The sequence below is a fragment of the Rattus norvegicus genome, chromosome 3, assembly GCF_021556685.1.
Source record: "Rattus norvegicus strain SHRSP/BbbUtx chromosome 3, alternate assembly SHRSP_T2T, whole genome shotgun sequence".
Lineage (NCBI taxonomy): Eukaryota > Metazoa > Chordata > Mammalia > Rodentia > Muridae > Rattus > Rattus norvegicus.
This window is the reverse complement of record NC_141536.1, coordinates 52,133,707-52,150,528: the sequence shown is the minus strand read 5'-3', so window position 1 is coordinate 52,150,528 and position 16,822 is coordinate 52,133,707. Positions and strand designations below refer to the sequence as shown.

The window sequence follows — 16,822 nt, the reverse complement described above, 5'->3', positions numbered from 1 at the left end:
GGAAGGTTTGGGGACGAGTGTTTTTCAAAATGGACATCTGTTGGGGAGTTAAGCAGCCCAAATGTGGAAGAATCAAGTTGTTCCAACTAGAGAAAAGGCCCTCATCAAAGAGAGCTTTCAAGCAGAGAGGGTCATCCAGCCTTGAGGCTGTGGGGCCTTCTTTCTTTCATGACCAGTCACTGGATGCAGAGAGGTTTGGGGAAGAGCCCTGGCCTGGGCTGAGCCAGCTCTCTGGCCTCCCAAAGAGAGACTTAAGTTCAGAGTTATTTGCTAACATTAACCCCAGAACATGGGAAATCAGCTGCCTCTGCCTTCGTTCTCTTCTCTTCACTGGAGAGACGTGAGGGTGAGAGGGAGCAGACTGCTCAGGTGGACTGTGGAGATCTAAATGGAGACCCTGGCTTTTATTCTCAGCTGGAATCGATCAGACAGATTTCAACAGAACATTGGCAGGGTCAGAGTAGTTGTCACAGGGCTCACCTGACCTACAGGGAGTTCTGGGCTACAATCTCCACTCAAAGCTGTATTTTACCTCATTTGGGGGAGAAGTGAAATCTCATCTCTGGAAAAAACTGAAGGAAAAGTGGCCCATCTTGAAAAACATAGATTAGTGTGTGCTACCTGATACTCAGTTCAGATGAGCCAAGAGTTCATTCATTTTCATTTGCTTTGGGAAACAACTGGGATTATGGAGACATACTTGTAGAAATTCTTCTAAAATAAGAATAATTCCTCTATCAGAAGCTCTTACCCTGGGCTTATTCGGAGTCTTGTATCCCTCCGAAAAGGCATGTAAGCTTTCATGTGCACGACTCTGGGGAGAGAATCTGCACTGTACTTACTAAGTGCAGCTAAGAAGCGAGATCTCAGAAACCCATATGTTTTTCTCCTGTGTTTAACACAGGCATTGGGAAAATAGCAGTAAACAAGACATTACTTTTCAAGAAACCCGTTCTGCAGTTTTAGCTCATACCTGAGATTGTGTACACCCCCAAATAACAGTCCATAAATACTTAGCATGCCTCAAGTTGATAAGTGACATAGAGAAAAAAAATCCCGGGTAAAGAGATAGAAACGAGGCTGTTTTGGTGAAGAGTGTGGTCGCTCTGCTACGGGGTTTGTGTAGAAACAGAGAGAGGCAGCCGAGGAGGAGGCCTTTTCCTTGGGTAGAGTTCGCAGCAGGCTCAGGAGTTCGTGGTAAGAGCCTGCTCTAAATGCTTGGAGTCAATATGGAGGCCTGTTATGACTAGAGTAGGCCCAGAGAGGAGAGAGCAGTGAGAGATCAGGTCAGGGGTAGAGCTGGGGGCTTGGTCTCCAGGGCTCTATGGACTTTGTAGGGGCCATGGCTTGTATCCTGATCTAGAAAGACATAAAAGGATTTTAAACATAAAAGGGGCACCAACTGGTACATGGTTACAGACGTAGCTGGCAAAAGCTGGCTTCCAGGGCCACAGTTGGCAGCAGAGAGACCATCCGCTATCATGCAGATGGTGAGCAGAGATGGCCACAGCCTCATGTGGGCTGCAGCAGTGGTGCTGGTGAGAACAGACAAACTCGTAGACTAGAAGCGTCAGTGTAGCAAGGACACTAGACATAGGCAGGTGATTGCAGCCAGAGCCAGTGGTAAAGACACGACTGGAGTAGAATGGAGTTAGGGAACCGTTCCTGGCAGGATTCAGAATAGGAAATAGCTAAGGCAGTGCTGGAGCGCTAGGTAGAAGTTAGACCTCAGGAAGTGTCTAGACTCTGTGGAGATGGTAATAGCCAAGGAGGCAGCACACTCCCATTTGCGACCCAGGCTCTCACATAAATAATGAGTGTGACAAAGGTGCTCAAGCGATAAAGACTGAAGAGAAGACAGCTACGTTACCGCAGCTGCCCAGCATGCAAAGCGTGAGTGTGTGAGCGCGGCAAGTTCACAGAAGCTCTCAAGTACACAGAGGCAGAAAGAACTTACTCCAGTGAGTAAGAGTCTACCAGCTCCAAGAGGCGGGATTTGAACCCAGATGCTCTAGCGTCCGATGTGTACACACTGTACTTCTGTGCACCATCCCATGAAGCTGAGAACCTGGAGATGCAGGGCAAGTACTCAGAAATGTCCCAGACTCCATGTGGATCTGGAATGTAAGCGGCCATTGTTTTCACATTAGATTTAAAGCAACACACGTCCAAACCACCTTCATCTCTCCTCCCTTTCTCGAAGCTGGGGTTACCTGCCCGCCTTTTGCATTCCTTACCACTTCTCCACACCTGCTCAGGGTGAGATCAGAGATGCAGGATATCTCTTGAGTAAATCCTCAGACCGAAGTCATCGCCTTGCCTTGTTTGTGTCCCAAAAGCTTGCTAGGCCTACCTCAAAGTCTTCCTGGTGGCCATCCTCAGACTCAGGAGCTCTTGCTCAGCACTAGGTCAGATGAAATTAGCTCACCGTCACAGGAGCACCAGTGTTGTATGAGAAAGACGGCTGTGAAATGAATGGCTGTCCTGGGAGAGAAGTGCACCTTTGAACTAATTGCTCGGAGTGTAATCACAGGCTATAAATAGTCCTGAAGTCATCGTTACTTCTGTAACTATGAAAATTCGGAGAAGGCCTGGCGTCACTTGCCTAAGAAGCGTGTACTTGGCCACCCAGATACTGACTGATTCCCTTGACAATCCTATTTCCTTCTCTGTTTAGATCCAGGAAGGTAATAGCATGGCTTTCTTGGGGTTATTAATGATGTTATTACAGTTTCATAAATCAGGGTGCTTGCTGTAGCTTAGGGTATGTTATAAAGAAGACATGTGCATACTAACTTAGATCTGAAGGACCTCCCAGCCTAAATTCGAGGCAAGGAAAACAGCAAAGGAGACTTGAGAGCTGCAGTCCCATAGGCCTCAGTGTGTCCCTGTTTCTCCAAAGAAAGGAGCTCTTAAGACTAAACTCAGTGGTCCCGGAAGAATGGGGAGGCAAGCTCAAAGGACAGAAGAGTGCGCCAAAGCTGCAGACCTGCAGTTTAGCTGAGGAAGTCCAAGTTCGGTAAAGTTTAGTTCATGGCCACTGAGGGAAATGGGCTTCGGAAGCAAGTATTTCCAAACAATGGTGCCTCTTAAAACAGCGGGCTTAGCGTCCTCCCGAGTCACAGGCAGCCCTACCCAGCAGTTCCTTCTCCACTCACGTTCCAGGTAAGAAGCGTTTTTATTTCTGAAATCCAGGTGCACAGTCAGGAGAAGGGAGAAAACAGTGACACCCATCTTTTTAATGAGTATTGCTGCTGGAAGGGAGATTAGCATCACGCTGAATTTTCTGTGATGTCAGTTAAATGAAGGTGTTTTATAGCACTTTACAACAAATTAGAATCAACTAAATTGAAAATAAGCCTAGCAGCTGGGTTAAGTAATCAGGTAAGTGGCCAGCTTTGCTATTTTTGTTCCGAGCTGAAGACAGAATTTGAATTTCTAATATCCCAGAGGTATGGGACTCACACTTGGGGAACCTGGGTCCTGGGGTGATTGTTTAAAGTGCTAGCAGCCATGCCTACCTTTGAGTCCCCATACAAGCTGCTAGACACTTCCCTGGAAGTCGGCCTTCCTGTACATGTTTGTACACCAGAGGGCTGTGAATTAGTGCAGGACAGAGCAGTGCTTCTGGCTTAACACTAAGAGAGCAACCCAGAAATAGATGACCCAGAACAAGGCAGTAAATCACCCGCATTAGCCAAGAGAGCCTAATGAAAGGACTAAAATTCCTGTGAAGACTTTACAGCCGCTCGTGAAATCAGCCCAAATCAGCAGGGCTATTAGAATGTTTTTATGTCTCAAGAACACAGGCACCATCTTCCCTTGCTGCAATTTGCGTAGTCAGAGTGTCCTGACACAGTAAATAGTGGCTCTCTTTGGTAGACAGTATGTCAGAGCTGGAAATCTCACTCTGTGAGCCAGTGTCTCTCACACAAATTACTGACTTTTGTATCTAGAATCTATTCATGAAGCTTAGTAAAATGAAACCTTTCAGATTGTTCAGAATGGAGCTAGTGAGAGAGCAATAAATGCACATAAAACCATATGCTTACAATTGTGGTGTGTAAAGAGAACTAGGCCTTATCGAGTTTGTAATTTTTTATTTTGCCCTCCTCTGCTGCTAACAGTTAAAATGAACTAAATCTGTAGAAAATCCTTATACCTAAGGTGATTCCTGTCAACCATAAAAAAACCAAACCAAACAAAAATCCAGATTTCTCATAGATTTCCTTCTGCTTTCTACTTGAAATTCATAGCATGCACTTTCAAAGTTTCAGATCTCAAAATTTTAGGAAAAAAGGTAATATCTAGCTGCAGTTAGTTTTTCTCATGACATAAAAAGGACAGAGATCCCCATTGTTCTCGGGTTTTGTTCTGGGAGTAACCTCTTTGCAGTGGCTCCAGCTTGACTCTCAATGGTTTGATCTTGAGGTCTAGATGTGAACAGGGTAGTGTCCGGTGTTCATCCGCTTTGCTTTTTGATAATTTTACTCATAAGTAGTACCTCAAGGTAGGTGGGCAATGGGGCAAACTCAGCCATCTGTACTGCCATTTCATGCAGATGCTAGAACTCCACAGAGAACAGGGCCGACCTCTGAGGGAGCATCTGACACTGAGCCTAGATCCTCAGTGCTGAGCTGTGCACCGATGGTCTCAGTGCCTGACTCTGGCCCACTGACTCAGTGCTGGTCAAGGTGGTCATCACCATAGAGACGGATCACTGCTCCAGAACATGCTGGCCTGCCGGAGCTGTGAGGGCCATCTGTTGTATTCTATTTCGTTGATATAAGTGGGTGCAGAGAACCGAGTGGATTTACAGGCCAAGCGTTCCAACATGCTGACTGGTCATTTAGCAGAGAAGCCTTCAACAGCCCCTCTCCTCTTGTGCACTGCCCCCTCCTGGCTAATAATTTTCATAGTAATGAGTTTTAGAAAAACCAACCAGTTGAGACTCTGGAGCTGCGGTCGTTTCTACTTTCCATTAGAAAGTAATTTCAAATTTTATTATAGAAAATGCAGGGTTGATGTCCAGTGATTAATCCAGATCCACATAGATGGGAGGTGACAGAAATGATGTAAATGGCTTTAGAGAGCATCTGTATGAAAGTAATTTGGTCACTTATATGGACTTTGTAATGTCTGTGGAAGAAATGATTTTGCAGTTTATTGAATCATTAGTCAAATTTTCCGAGTCATTGATGTGAACATCCAGAGTTATTGGAAGTAACTTGGACACTGTGTCTCTGTGTTTGTATTTTACAGTGGCTGCTAATTTACAGAAGATTGTAGATGACCCCAAAGCTTTAAAAACGTTGACATTTAAGTTGGTAAGTGGGAAGGTGGAAGTGGGCATCGTGTTTCTGTCGGGCCAGCAGCAGGAGGGAGGCATTGTACCTTTGTACATTTATTGAGTGTTGCTGGATTTGGGGAGATCGCAGTTTGTACTCAGTTGCCTCTCTACACTGGGAGCATTGCTTCTGATCATGGCTGTTAACTCTTCCTTCATGAATGTGGGCTATTCTTACCTCATCGGAACTTTGACTGTGAATGGCCCTTTGAGACCCTCAAAGCTCTGGGTACCTTTGTTTTGTTTTTTTCCCTCCAGAACTTTGTTCTGTTGCACATTGACCGTACAGACAAAATTAAACTTGATTCAAAGCAGCGCTCTTACTGAAGCTTTCCTCAGTTGCAGCTTTTAAAAATAGAGGCCGATGGTTGGGTAAATGGTTCGGGTAACTGGAGACGACAGCTCACCAAAGGCTGGCAAGCAAAGACAGCATTTCACCCCTACTCCACAGCCATGCTGCTACACTGTTGTAGAGAACAGATATCTGCAGTTTCTTATGCACTAGCACGTTTTAAATCTACCTATGGGAGACAGAACAGCGAGTATCCCGACGTGACAGTGAAGCAGGAGTTCAAGTCTAGATCACCGGGACTGTTAGGTTTCCAAGAAGTTCTCACAAACTGGGTATTAAGGAAGAATAAATCACTCGTTTTCAAACATAAATTAATCTTACCAAGGGCCAGTCAGAAGCCACAAGCAGTCTAGGATCCAGAGGAGCACAAGACTGTGCACGTGGTACTGAGGACCTGGGTGTTGCCTGTGGGCCGCAGCTGCTACACAAAGAACCAGTAAATGCAAGCCTGGTGTTAGTGAATTTTCTGTGTCTTGCTTCTCATCTCGTTTCAGAGAGCTAGGTCTTGTGATCACATGTAAACCACAAGAACTTCCACAGACTATACCTGGTAACAGTAGAACATTTTCAGTTTAGGGCACTGTAAGACAGAACCGTCTTGTGGGGCTGCCTACTATGTCACCTCAATCGTGCTTGAAATTCACGTGTAATTTTGTGAACATGTTTTATTCATAAGACAGCATGTGGCGAGAGACTGATACCCTGTGTCAGCCTTTTTTAAAAAAGCCTTTATTGGGACAGGGCACTCTCTGAAGAACATTTTCCTCATTTTGGATGAATGCACAGAGACAGTCATCTGGAACCTTCCCATGGATTCATCCTCACCATACATGACGTTACGTTAGTGGCACTGGCCCCTCTCTCAGCACAGTTGTTCTGAAAGCAGCTACTGTGCTGTCTTGAACACAGTAAGAGCAACAGTGCTCTCTACATGTCTTCCTCTGGTGGGGTTTTAGGTCTCCTAGATAGTGTCTCGATTCTCTCTTGCATGCTCACCAAGCACCTCAGTAAGAGACACTGTTCTGCTTCTGAGGCCCATCTTCCTAACAAGTTCCCCAGGACTTGTACAGAACTGTCGCTTTAGCCAGAGTAACCTTTCTGTGGTCCCAAAGTGCTGGAAAGAGGCTCTCTATGTCCGATTCTGAAACCCTCAGCCTGCTCGTGATGCAAAAGCCTTTCTGATCCTGTGCCTTACACATGTCCTGCTGGACTTGCCCTCTGCTTGTGGGACCCTTTACATCTCGGAAGTCTGAGGCCAAGTTGATGTCCAGGATTACACAGTAGATGCTGCAGATTCAACTCTGGTCTAGCTCAGAGCCCAGGCTCACAGTACCATATTGTCTTTCAGAGGAGCCTCCAAACCCATGCTTTCTTAGATTCCTCTGTGGTTTCTTCTTCTATATGTCTGGATGTAGTTCCTTTGCTCGTGACTGGGTCTCCTCTGAACCTTAATGAGTGAGCGGTGCTGCCTAGCTCAGAAGAGTCCTGGAAGCAAATCCATCCACAGGTTCCCCTGCCTCAGATAGACAGGTGTGGGTGTTCTCAAGAAACGGACATTAATAGTGTTTCCTCCAAACACCAGGAGTTAGAAATGTTAACTAAAACCAGTCTCGGGAAAGACCTTCTGTTCCTGTCTGTCGGCTCCTATTAAAGCCTGAGAGGTTTCTTGGTTGTTACCAGCAGCTGGTCAGGTGAAGACCCACGCCATATAGCTAATTTGAGCCAGGGGCAGCCCAGATGAAACTCAAGTATTCCGATGCATTGGCTTTCATTCATCAACGCGGTTACTTTATTTGAAGAATACAAGATCAAAGCATCCCTGAGTAGTGTCCCTCCCAAGCTACTGCTGTGGTTCAAGGTTCCTTTATCTCTCAGCTATTTATCAGATTCTAATCGTAGGGAGAATGTCAGGGGTCTAGAAATGGCCTGGGGAGCAGGGAGATCTTACTATGTGTCTTTACCTTGCCGAGCCATCGCTTCACTCCTGGGACTGTAGGGGTGCTTCTAAAAGTCCCTAATGCCCAGGCCATCGACCAGGTCCTCTGCTTTAATGGCTTGTGCAGTTCCGGCCTTTAGAACTTTGAGGCACCCCTTAGTGATGCTGGCATTTTACTAGAGCTGGAAGCATTCTTCCTGCAGATTGATCAATTGCAACTTCGTCACCACCACTACTGGTTGATTCACCTGTGTCCTTACCTTACGTATCTGATCAGTTACGAAGCCAGTAGCACAAAGGGCCGAGGTTGGCCCAGCACTTAGGACATAAGAGGCAGGCAGAAGTCTGTGAGTTGAAGACCAGTCAAGGCTATATCTTAAATATGTGTGTGTGTGTGTGTGTGTAGAGATATACATATTTACACACACACACACACACACACACATATGAAGTTTGCTTTTACCGTTGCCCAGTAAGATCGTTAGCCTTATTCAAATAAGGCTATGGTCTGGGATCGGTTTCTTCTCTGCTTTTAACAAAGTACCTCAGCCACAGGGCCATTTCAGCTCCAGTATCCTGTGGCTTTGAGCTTCACATAACAGCACTGCGTTGGAATTGTTATTTTTTAAATTAGCCACCCTGCGGTTTTGTAATGTAGGTGAATTTTGCTGCTTTCAGTGCGGAGTTTTAAAAATCGCATTAGTGAAAATGTGAAATAAGATATATTTAATTTGCTTTTGAAAAAAATACAAGCAGGAGTGAATCTAATTAACATCCAGTCGGCACCCATTTGCATGAGCATTGTAGATTTTAGTTGCTGAAATGGAATGACATTACGTACACCACAGACAGAGATTTCATAAGGTTGTTGGTGATTGATAACTGAGGGGCTTGTGCTAAGGTGTGCTTGGAGGTTGCTTGACTGGAGCACATCGTTTCCTGAAACGTGGCTGAAGTCAAACAGGCCAAACCACTTGAGAGTTTTGAGGTGTTGCCCTTATAGCAGGGGGACAAGGGTGAGATCCAAGGCTCTGGGCCTGTTCAGAAGGTCCATGCGGCCGCCCCTGCTTCTCGTTCTTTCAGAAGCAAAGGTTGTCCAAATGTGGAGTGGGGACCACAGAGTTGCCCAGAAACCTGGTAAAATGGAAATGCCAGGGCCCCGTTTCAGGTGAGACCTGAGTCACAGGTGTCTACTTAAGTGAGAACTGGAAGTTCTGAGCCTGAAATGTGAGGTCCAAGGCTTCATAGATAGTACAGGGTTTACACTCCAAGGAGCACTGGAATAAAGGGTGGCTCTCAAACTCAGAGCATCCCCGGGCTATCACCAAGCCAGAGCTCAGAGCATCCCCGGGCTATCACCAAGGCAGCTGAATCATCACCATGGAGCAGAAGCTAACGAGTTTTGGCATGATTTCAGATTCTCCCACTGAATTCGGAACATACCCACATTTTGGGTGGAAGGTTGGTGCTAAGCTATCTTCAGCCCTGCACGGGCACAGACAGTGTCTGCAGCCTGCAAGGGAGAACTGGGGAGGACGTTTTAGGAATCCCACTCTCGGCTTGAGTGGAAACACTCGTGCACTGCTAAGCCAATCCCTAGGAATGTGCATATGTTTCTTCTGTATTGGGGCCCAAATTTATGACTTCCTTCTAATTTTGATTAATCCTGAGAATTAAATTGACAGGCCACAAGTATGATGACATATATTTAGAATTCCAGAGCTTGAGAGGCAGTCAGGAGATCCGAGTTTAAGGTCAGAATGGGGTACAGAGCAAGAGTTTTGTCTTTGTCTTTGTTTTTCTTTACTACAGAGGAAGAGAGAAATAAATAAATATATAAAGAGATAAAAGAGAAAGACATACAATTTCAAGGAACAAATACCATTAGAGTTTAACACAACTTGGACAAAAAGCAAGAAAAGTAAACAGCCTTCCCTGTTTGACATCCTGTCCTGGTTTCCTTCAACAGCAGACTGTAGTGAGTGCAAGCCAAATAAAACCTTTACTCCTCAGCTTGCTTTTTGGCATGGTGTTTCATCACAGCAATTAGAAGCCCTCGTTAACAGGAAACCTAGAAAACCCGTAGAGCGCCTTTTACTTACCTACCTACCTACGCCTAGCCAGAGCTTCTGTCATAGGATGGTCCTCCTCCCTTCTTTAAATTAGCATACAAAGCAGTAGTTTTCACTGCAATATTCTAATACACATATGTTTATACAGTTTATTATTATATTATTATTATCATTAATATTATTAATCACTCTTCTTCACTGCCCTCTACCTTTCTCTTTACCCTCTCTTTTCCGTGTTTTGGTTTTGTGTCTGTATCTCTGTCTGGAACTCTCTCCCACTGCATGCACACACACACATGCGCACACACACACACACACTATACACATGCATGCACACACACACACACACACCTACACACACACTATACACATGCACGCACACACGCACGCACACACACACACACACACACACTGCATACCAGAGAAAATGTGGTGTATGACTCTCTGAAACTGACTGATGTGAAGAAGGCTTCGGTGAGCATGGACGGGCAAGCATCTCTGTGCTGTCACCTTCCAGTAATTTGGCGTCTACTGAGCAGTAGTAGAGCTGGGTCATGCAGTAAGTCTACGGTGCATACGTTTGGATAACTTGGTGCCCAGTTGGTAGCACTGTTTAGTAAAGACTAAGTGGTGTCGCCTTTTTTGGTGGAGGCGTGTGGTGGGGTCGAATTTCAAGCATCCCGAGTTCTCTAGTCCATTTCTTTGCCTCTTGGTTGCTGATGAAGAGGTGAGCTCTCAGCTGTTCCTGCATCATGGACTCTGACTGTCTGAGACTGTAAGCTGTTAGTAAGTTGTGGTGTCTCTCTCGTCATAGCAATGGAAAGACCAAGACTTCCATACTGATGTCTATGCTGACTGTCCATGTTTTCATTCCTGAGAATAAGTGTTGCTGGACCCTATATTCCTACCCACGTTTTTTTTGTTTGTTTGTTTGTTTGTTTTTGGTTTTTTTGTTTTTGTTTTGTGTGTGTGTGTGTGTGTGTGTGTGTGTGTGTGTGTGTGTGTCCCCCTAATGATGGCCATTCTGAAGGTGGTAAGATAAAAACCTCCAAGTTTTAATTAGCATTTCCTTAGTCGCCAAGGATATTGAATGCCTTTTCAGATATTTATTGACTGTTAGAATTTCTTCTTTTGAAAACTATATATCCGGTTCACTAAGCATTTATTGATTGAATTATTTGGGGTTTTGTTATTTAACTTTCACAGTTGTTTGTATATTCTTGAATGCATGAATCCTTTCTGATACATAATTAGCAAAGTTTGGGTTTGTTCTTATTCTTCAGATCATGCAGTCGCTTTGATCTGCTGACTGCTTTCTGTGCACAAATTAGTTTTCCAGAATCCCATTTGTCTGTTCTTTAAACCTCATTTTGAAGCCGAGGTGCACAGTGCATAGGTAGGTCATGGGCCTCTGAGGTCCCCTGTGACCCTTCTAGAGGGTTCTGGATGTCACAACATTTCAGGTACTACTTAGACGGAGTTGTGTTGCTCTTTCCGCTATGTTGATCTTGGTACAGTGGTCCTGGTGGGTAAATCTCACAACGTTGCCGTAAATCAAGGCAGCAGCTTCAGTCCATATTCTGAGCTACACTCATTACCCTGTAATCCGTCATGGAAGCTTCATTTAAAACTGTCCCTGATGCGGCAGGGAACACTTCTAGTTGTATTAATGTCAACTTGAGGACATGCGTGTTTACTACCCTGTGTAATAGAAGGGGGGTGCGATCTTTCCTTTGTTATACAGCAGAAGTACACTGAGGGGCTCCAGGGAAACCCCCATGAACAGCGGATTGTCAGCTAAGATTCTCTTTGCCCTCCCTCTCCTCCCACAGGAAACCATCTTATTAAGAAAACCTGACCAACTGTTGTTATCAGATTCAGCTATGTAGCAAACAGCACCTTAAAAACTGACAATATTTGTTGTCGATAATAAGTTGGAATTTTCAAATGGGAATGGGATTTTGGAAAACTTCTATAAGCTGTTATATGACAGTCCCCCAGTACTTAGACCCTCTTCCAATGAGACTGCTGATGGACCACATTAATGACTACGATTTGTTGACACTGTCTAACATTCATATTCTGTAATGAAATAACCTTTAGAAGATCTATGAAACTCAGTGGTGCTTAAAAATCATACCAGGTAAAGATCCGCTCAAAGGGCAGAGAGGAACGGTGGACTTTAATGGGATGTAGTACGGAAGTCCAGTGCTCCTGTTTCAGACTCCACGCTGCAGCTAACCTTTCAGAATCACCGCTGGGAACATTGTAGCAAATGGTATTTGGAAAAGCTTCTAAAAATACTCCCCCTTTTAAAATCCGTGTTTATGGGAAGCTGGGTTTGTCTTCATGGACTTCAGAGCAAGAGGCGGAATGTAGCAGAGTAAATGTAGGTATCTGTACGAGAATCCAGCTGCCATCAGTAAGCAAAAATGTCGAGACATTTGTCTCGTCAAGCTTCCTAGGGTTGGTTGCTGCTGCCCCCGACTCCTTGTGGGAGGTAATGCAGATGTATGGGAGGTACCACTGGGACATGGCCTCAGACAGTACTTTTTTTCCCAGTTTTAGTTTGCAAGACGCTCGCTACAATGAATGTGCCTCACATAAACATAATTATTTGGAGTCTTCGATCTTTTTTTTTAACAGTAAATAGTGACCCTGAGCCCTAAAGGTTTGAACACTGTTTCTAGGTAGAGTCTCGGTCCCTTGACCCTGAGTGACGACATCAGGTGCTCATGGTCTCCTGGAGGATGTGTAGATTGAAAAAGAGCGAGAAATTTAAGTCTGGCTTTCAGATACCCGTTGTGAAGGCACAGCGTACATTTAAACAGATTTACAAACGGCAGCAGCAGAACATAGCTTGGATCAGGGACAGCAGGCTGCATGGAAGGTGCCTGAGACTTAGAGGCGACCGTGCAAAGGCTTTCGGGAAATTAGTGCATCTGCTTGCTGCACAGCATGGGAACGCAGGGGAAGTCTTCCACCGTGTGCCCACGGTAACCGAGGGCCTGTCACTAAACTGTCGCTGTGGAAGGAGTTCCTAGTTCTGCTTTGCTTCAGATCAGCTTAACCACTGTGGGTAGTCTAGTTTCGTTCTTACTTGTTTCAACAAATTTTGGTCTTCTTTTGTCCTATCTCTGAAGTAGCTTTGAAGCTTGTGACAGCCTCAACACTGGCCACTGGGAGCAGTGCCAGTAGCATGTTCTCCTAGGGTGCTGTCACTCACCTCCCTACCAAGCCATGGTTTCTGCTGCCCGTCAGTGAAATTAAGGAGAGCCTCACAGGGTAGAAGAGGGAAGGTGTCGGGAAAGGAGACGGGACAGCTGTAGAGGAACAGGAAAGTAGGGGTTGTGATTGTCTCAGCACTGACTGGTGTGACAGACACCACTAGAAGTGTCTGCTGCAAGGCCTGCTCTGCTGGATTTCCTGGTTGGAAGTGAGGGGAAGCAGAGACTGAAAACTGTTCTTCTGTAAGCTGCTCAACAGCCAAAGAAGGCTATCCGTGTCGTCAATGGACAGCACAGACACAGCATTGATTCTTTGCTATAAATGGTGCCTGATTTTACCCACCTTCAGGTCACCGATTTGACACCAGCATCATTTACTAGGCCATTTTACTGAGTGTCCTTTTAGAGATAAAAAAGTCTTCAAATTTTCAAAGCATCTTTTAAGTATATTCTTACTTAATGAAAAGTGGTACATTTGGCACAGGCGGGTTTCATGCACTGTTGTTTGAACATCGCACGCACACGAGCCTCACTTACCAGGTTAAGAGTGGGGTTTGCAAAGGAGTTCAAGGAAGTAATGTATTGTGGATTGAGACTAGAAATTTTTACGTGGCCCTTTGAAACGTAATCATTCGCCCCCGCCCCCAGCAACACCCCTCTAGCATTTCTGCAACCTTCAGTTCTGATAAGTGTATTATAAGATGAAGAAAGAAAATTAAAAACAGTGATCTCCCCGTGACCGTGCATGTGAGTGTGTGGGCGCAAGTGTGTGTGTCTGAGTGTGTGTGAGTGTGTTTGTACCCATGCACATACTTAAATGGAGAAAAGAAATGAAAGGGGATGAAAATACCAAATTAGGGTCAATGGTATTGTCCCTAAAACAGTGACTCATTTTCAGTATCTTCTGATCTTGAAGTAATAGGAATAATAAAGTTTTGACATCCTATGATTTGGGCTAATTTTAGGTTAAAAACTGTGTTAAAATAACATGAATAAAATTTTGTCAAAGGAAAGAATTCTGTTACAATACTGTGTTAGCCATCTTCTGCTGAAACAAAAGCACTTCAGAAAATGAGCTTATAAAAAGAAAATGCCTACCTTGGCTAACAGTTTTGGAGGTTCCAGTCCGTGATCTAGGCCTGCGGTGGGAATCATAGTGGGGATACTCGGGAGTGCGTGAGAATACTTGGCAGGACAGAAACACTAATTATATGGCCAGGAAACAAATGACAGGGAGAGGTGATCTGGGATCCCACTTTCCCTTTTTAAAGGCGTTTTCCCAGGCACCTAAGTCTTGCCACTTAGGACGCAGAAGCAGGTAGAGTATGAGTTTTGTTTGTAAGCCTAGGTGGGCATGGTACTATTAGAATGTATAATAGATCTCATCACACTTCTGCTGGTCAAAGCCACAGTGTAAAATTGTTTCATAGGGATTTTCTGCGTCCGATATTTTTGCTCCCAATAACTCCAGGGCCTTTCCACACTCACTCTGGCCCATTTTAGCTCTGGAATAAAGACACAGAGAGCTGGTGTTTTTATTAATAAACTTCAAACATTAATAGCTGGGCAGATTCTGATCTATTCTAACTGGACTAGGCTGCTACTACCCAGCTAAATGCCCTGTAACTTGCCACCTTCTGGGCTTGCCCTGGCTTGTTCTGCTCCATGAGTGTCTGGTGGCTGCTCTCTTGTTGTGATCTCATGGTGAATCTTCCTAGTCTCTCCATGTGGTTTTCCCCCACCTCCTTGTGGTCCTGTTCTAACCCCTCCCATTTGGAACCCCTTGAGTAGGATCGGAAGTCCCTCCCTATCTCTTCTGCCAAGGTAATTGGCTGATCAGCTTTTTTATTAACCAATCAGAGGTGATGAAAAACAATCTTGGATGGAAAATAACCATGCCATAGCCAGGTTAGACAGAGGTCTGGGCACAGAAATCAGCATCTGAATACACAGTGCACAAAACCATCCTCTGACACAGCAGGACCACATTTCTAACAGCATTTGGCACCCAGCAATCATTCATTCACTGACATGGGCTTCTCCATGAAGAGGAGCCGGTGACCTGGAGTACCTCTGCCCTCCCACACACACAGCTCTAAATCCAGCACTGATGGTTTCCTCTTCCCTTTCAGGCTTCTGGCTGCGATGGGGCGGAGATTCCTGACGAAGTGAAGCTGATCGGGTTCGCCCAGTTGAGTGTGAGCTGATGTATGTCCCTTGCTGTCACCCTCATCTGTCGTGCCCTCCCCCCCTTCCAGCCCCCTCTTTGCCTCCTTCCTCTCACCCCCTCACTCCCAAATCCCAGCAAATAAGAAGATTGTGAAGAGGCTGGCTTCGATGAAGTGGGATAAAAAAAAATAATAATTTAAAAAAAAAACTCCGAGCACTCTGAGTTCTGCTTTATTCTCCAGCAATCCACAGTGTGAGCACAGGCAAGTGCTGCAATAGTGCATTGCTGATTTCTTTCCAGAGAGCTATTTACTATTCTTAGCAGTCAATTTGGATAGCCCTTAAGTGAGGAGTCTGAAACACACTCAGGTGGTCCTATCTCTTGGCAACAAAAGGAATCTTCTACCAGAAGCCTTTTCTCCTCTTACTGTTGTATTTCTGTTTAATAATTAATAATAATTAATTGTACATCTGACAATACTGCCTCTTTTATGTTGTCTTAGAAATTAATATACTTATAAAATTAAGATTTATTAGCCAGACTTGAATTCTAGTTTTAAAACTGACTGTGAATTTTATTTTTCATATATTTATGCTTTACACACCTTAGCTATGAGGGAAAAAGTTTTGATTATAATGCTTTCCGCGGTTGATCTCTTGTTATTTAAACAAATGGTTTCAGGTCAATCTTTGGAGTATTTGTAGCTTCTAATTTTTGAAATGACTGAATTGAAAATTTGAATGCTTTCTCTTTTGGTTGGTTTGCCTAAAATCCAGTCCACAATCCAGTCGTCTCTTGGGAGAGGGAGGTGCCTTGTAAACTTTCATACTTCGAATGTGCCTGAGACTGCTTAACCCTGGACTAGTCTCAGATCTCAAACCCGCACTACACATGGAGGCATACGTTTGCTTCATCTGGACATTTAGAATACTGTACCTGTGCTGCCGTTCTGTTAGATCGCTGACTACATCCCCGTGTCTGATTCGGCTCTCCTTAGGTGATAGGATTCATTGTTTGTAAGGCGATAAACTTGACCACACCAGAATCTGAGTTTTACTTGAAACTCTGCAGAATACACAGGGGGTATGAAAAACAAAACAAAACAAAACAGAAAGATTTTTTTGTGCAATGGCAAAAGGTAAAAATGCTGTAAACGTTCGAGAATAAATATTTCCAACCCAAGAACCTCCTGCTTGACTATGTATTATGAACCTAACAAACCTTAGGATTTTCAAATTTGGAGTCAAAACCCTCAAGAAGGTGGCTCCGGGGATGGCACCATTGCTCCTTACAAGCTAACCCTAGATGCGGCAGCTCTTTAACGTACTTTAAAAAGCAAATATATATTACTAAGGAAAGAAGTTATTTATAATTGCCTTGTCATAATCGTTAAGGTGTTCTAGAACCATTTGCATACAATTTAATGTAATTCCATTCCATTCTATTGTTTACACAATTACTCAAAGATGGCTGCAAAGGTAAAAGGAAAAATAAAAGCGTCTTGCACAGTGCACTTGTGTCTCCTCCATGTCATTTCTCCTCCAGCGGTCAACAGCGTCTCCCCCGCGCGAGTTGACACTGTCCTAAGATGCCTTGCTCGCGCAAGCGGACCAGTGAGAAGTGGCCCACAGGAAGGATACCCTGCACTTGAGGTCACAATCATAGAGAATAGGTTTTAACCAACGACTGAAACATTAATACTCCACTTAGACAGGCAG

The 16,822-nt window shown here is 44.6% G+C and overlaps 1 protein-coding gene and 1 long non-coding RNA gene across 3 annotated transcripts in view; one reads left to right on the top strand and one right to left on the bottom strand.

Moving 5' to 3' along the window:
• The window catches only part of Stk39 (serine threonine kinase 39), a 265,532-nt gene extending 248,915 nt beyond the window's left edge, over positions 1–16,617 (top strand). The window contains exons 13-14 of one of the 2 annotated variants that reach the window (XM_087654018.1): positions 5,263–5,327; positions 15,067–16,617. In XM_087654018.1, the coding sequence (XP_087510144.1) occupies positions 5,263–5,327; positions 15,067–15,141 (140 nt within the window). In that variant the 3' untranslated portion in view covers positions 15,142–16,617. 2 annotated transcript variants of the gene reach the window in all.
• On the bottom strand, positions 938–2,421 carry LOC100911723 (uncharacterized). Its single transcript, NR_133672.1, has 3 exons — positions 2,354–2,421; positions 1,958–2,068; positions 938–1,359 (listed from the first exon to the last, which is right to left on the bottom strand). It is a non-coding gene; the product is annotated as an uncharacterized LOC100911723 (long non-coding RNA).
• Positions 16,618–16,822: the final 205 nt, after the last annotated feature.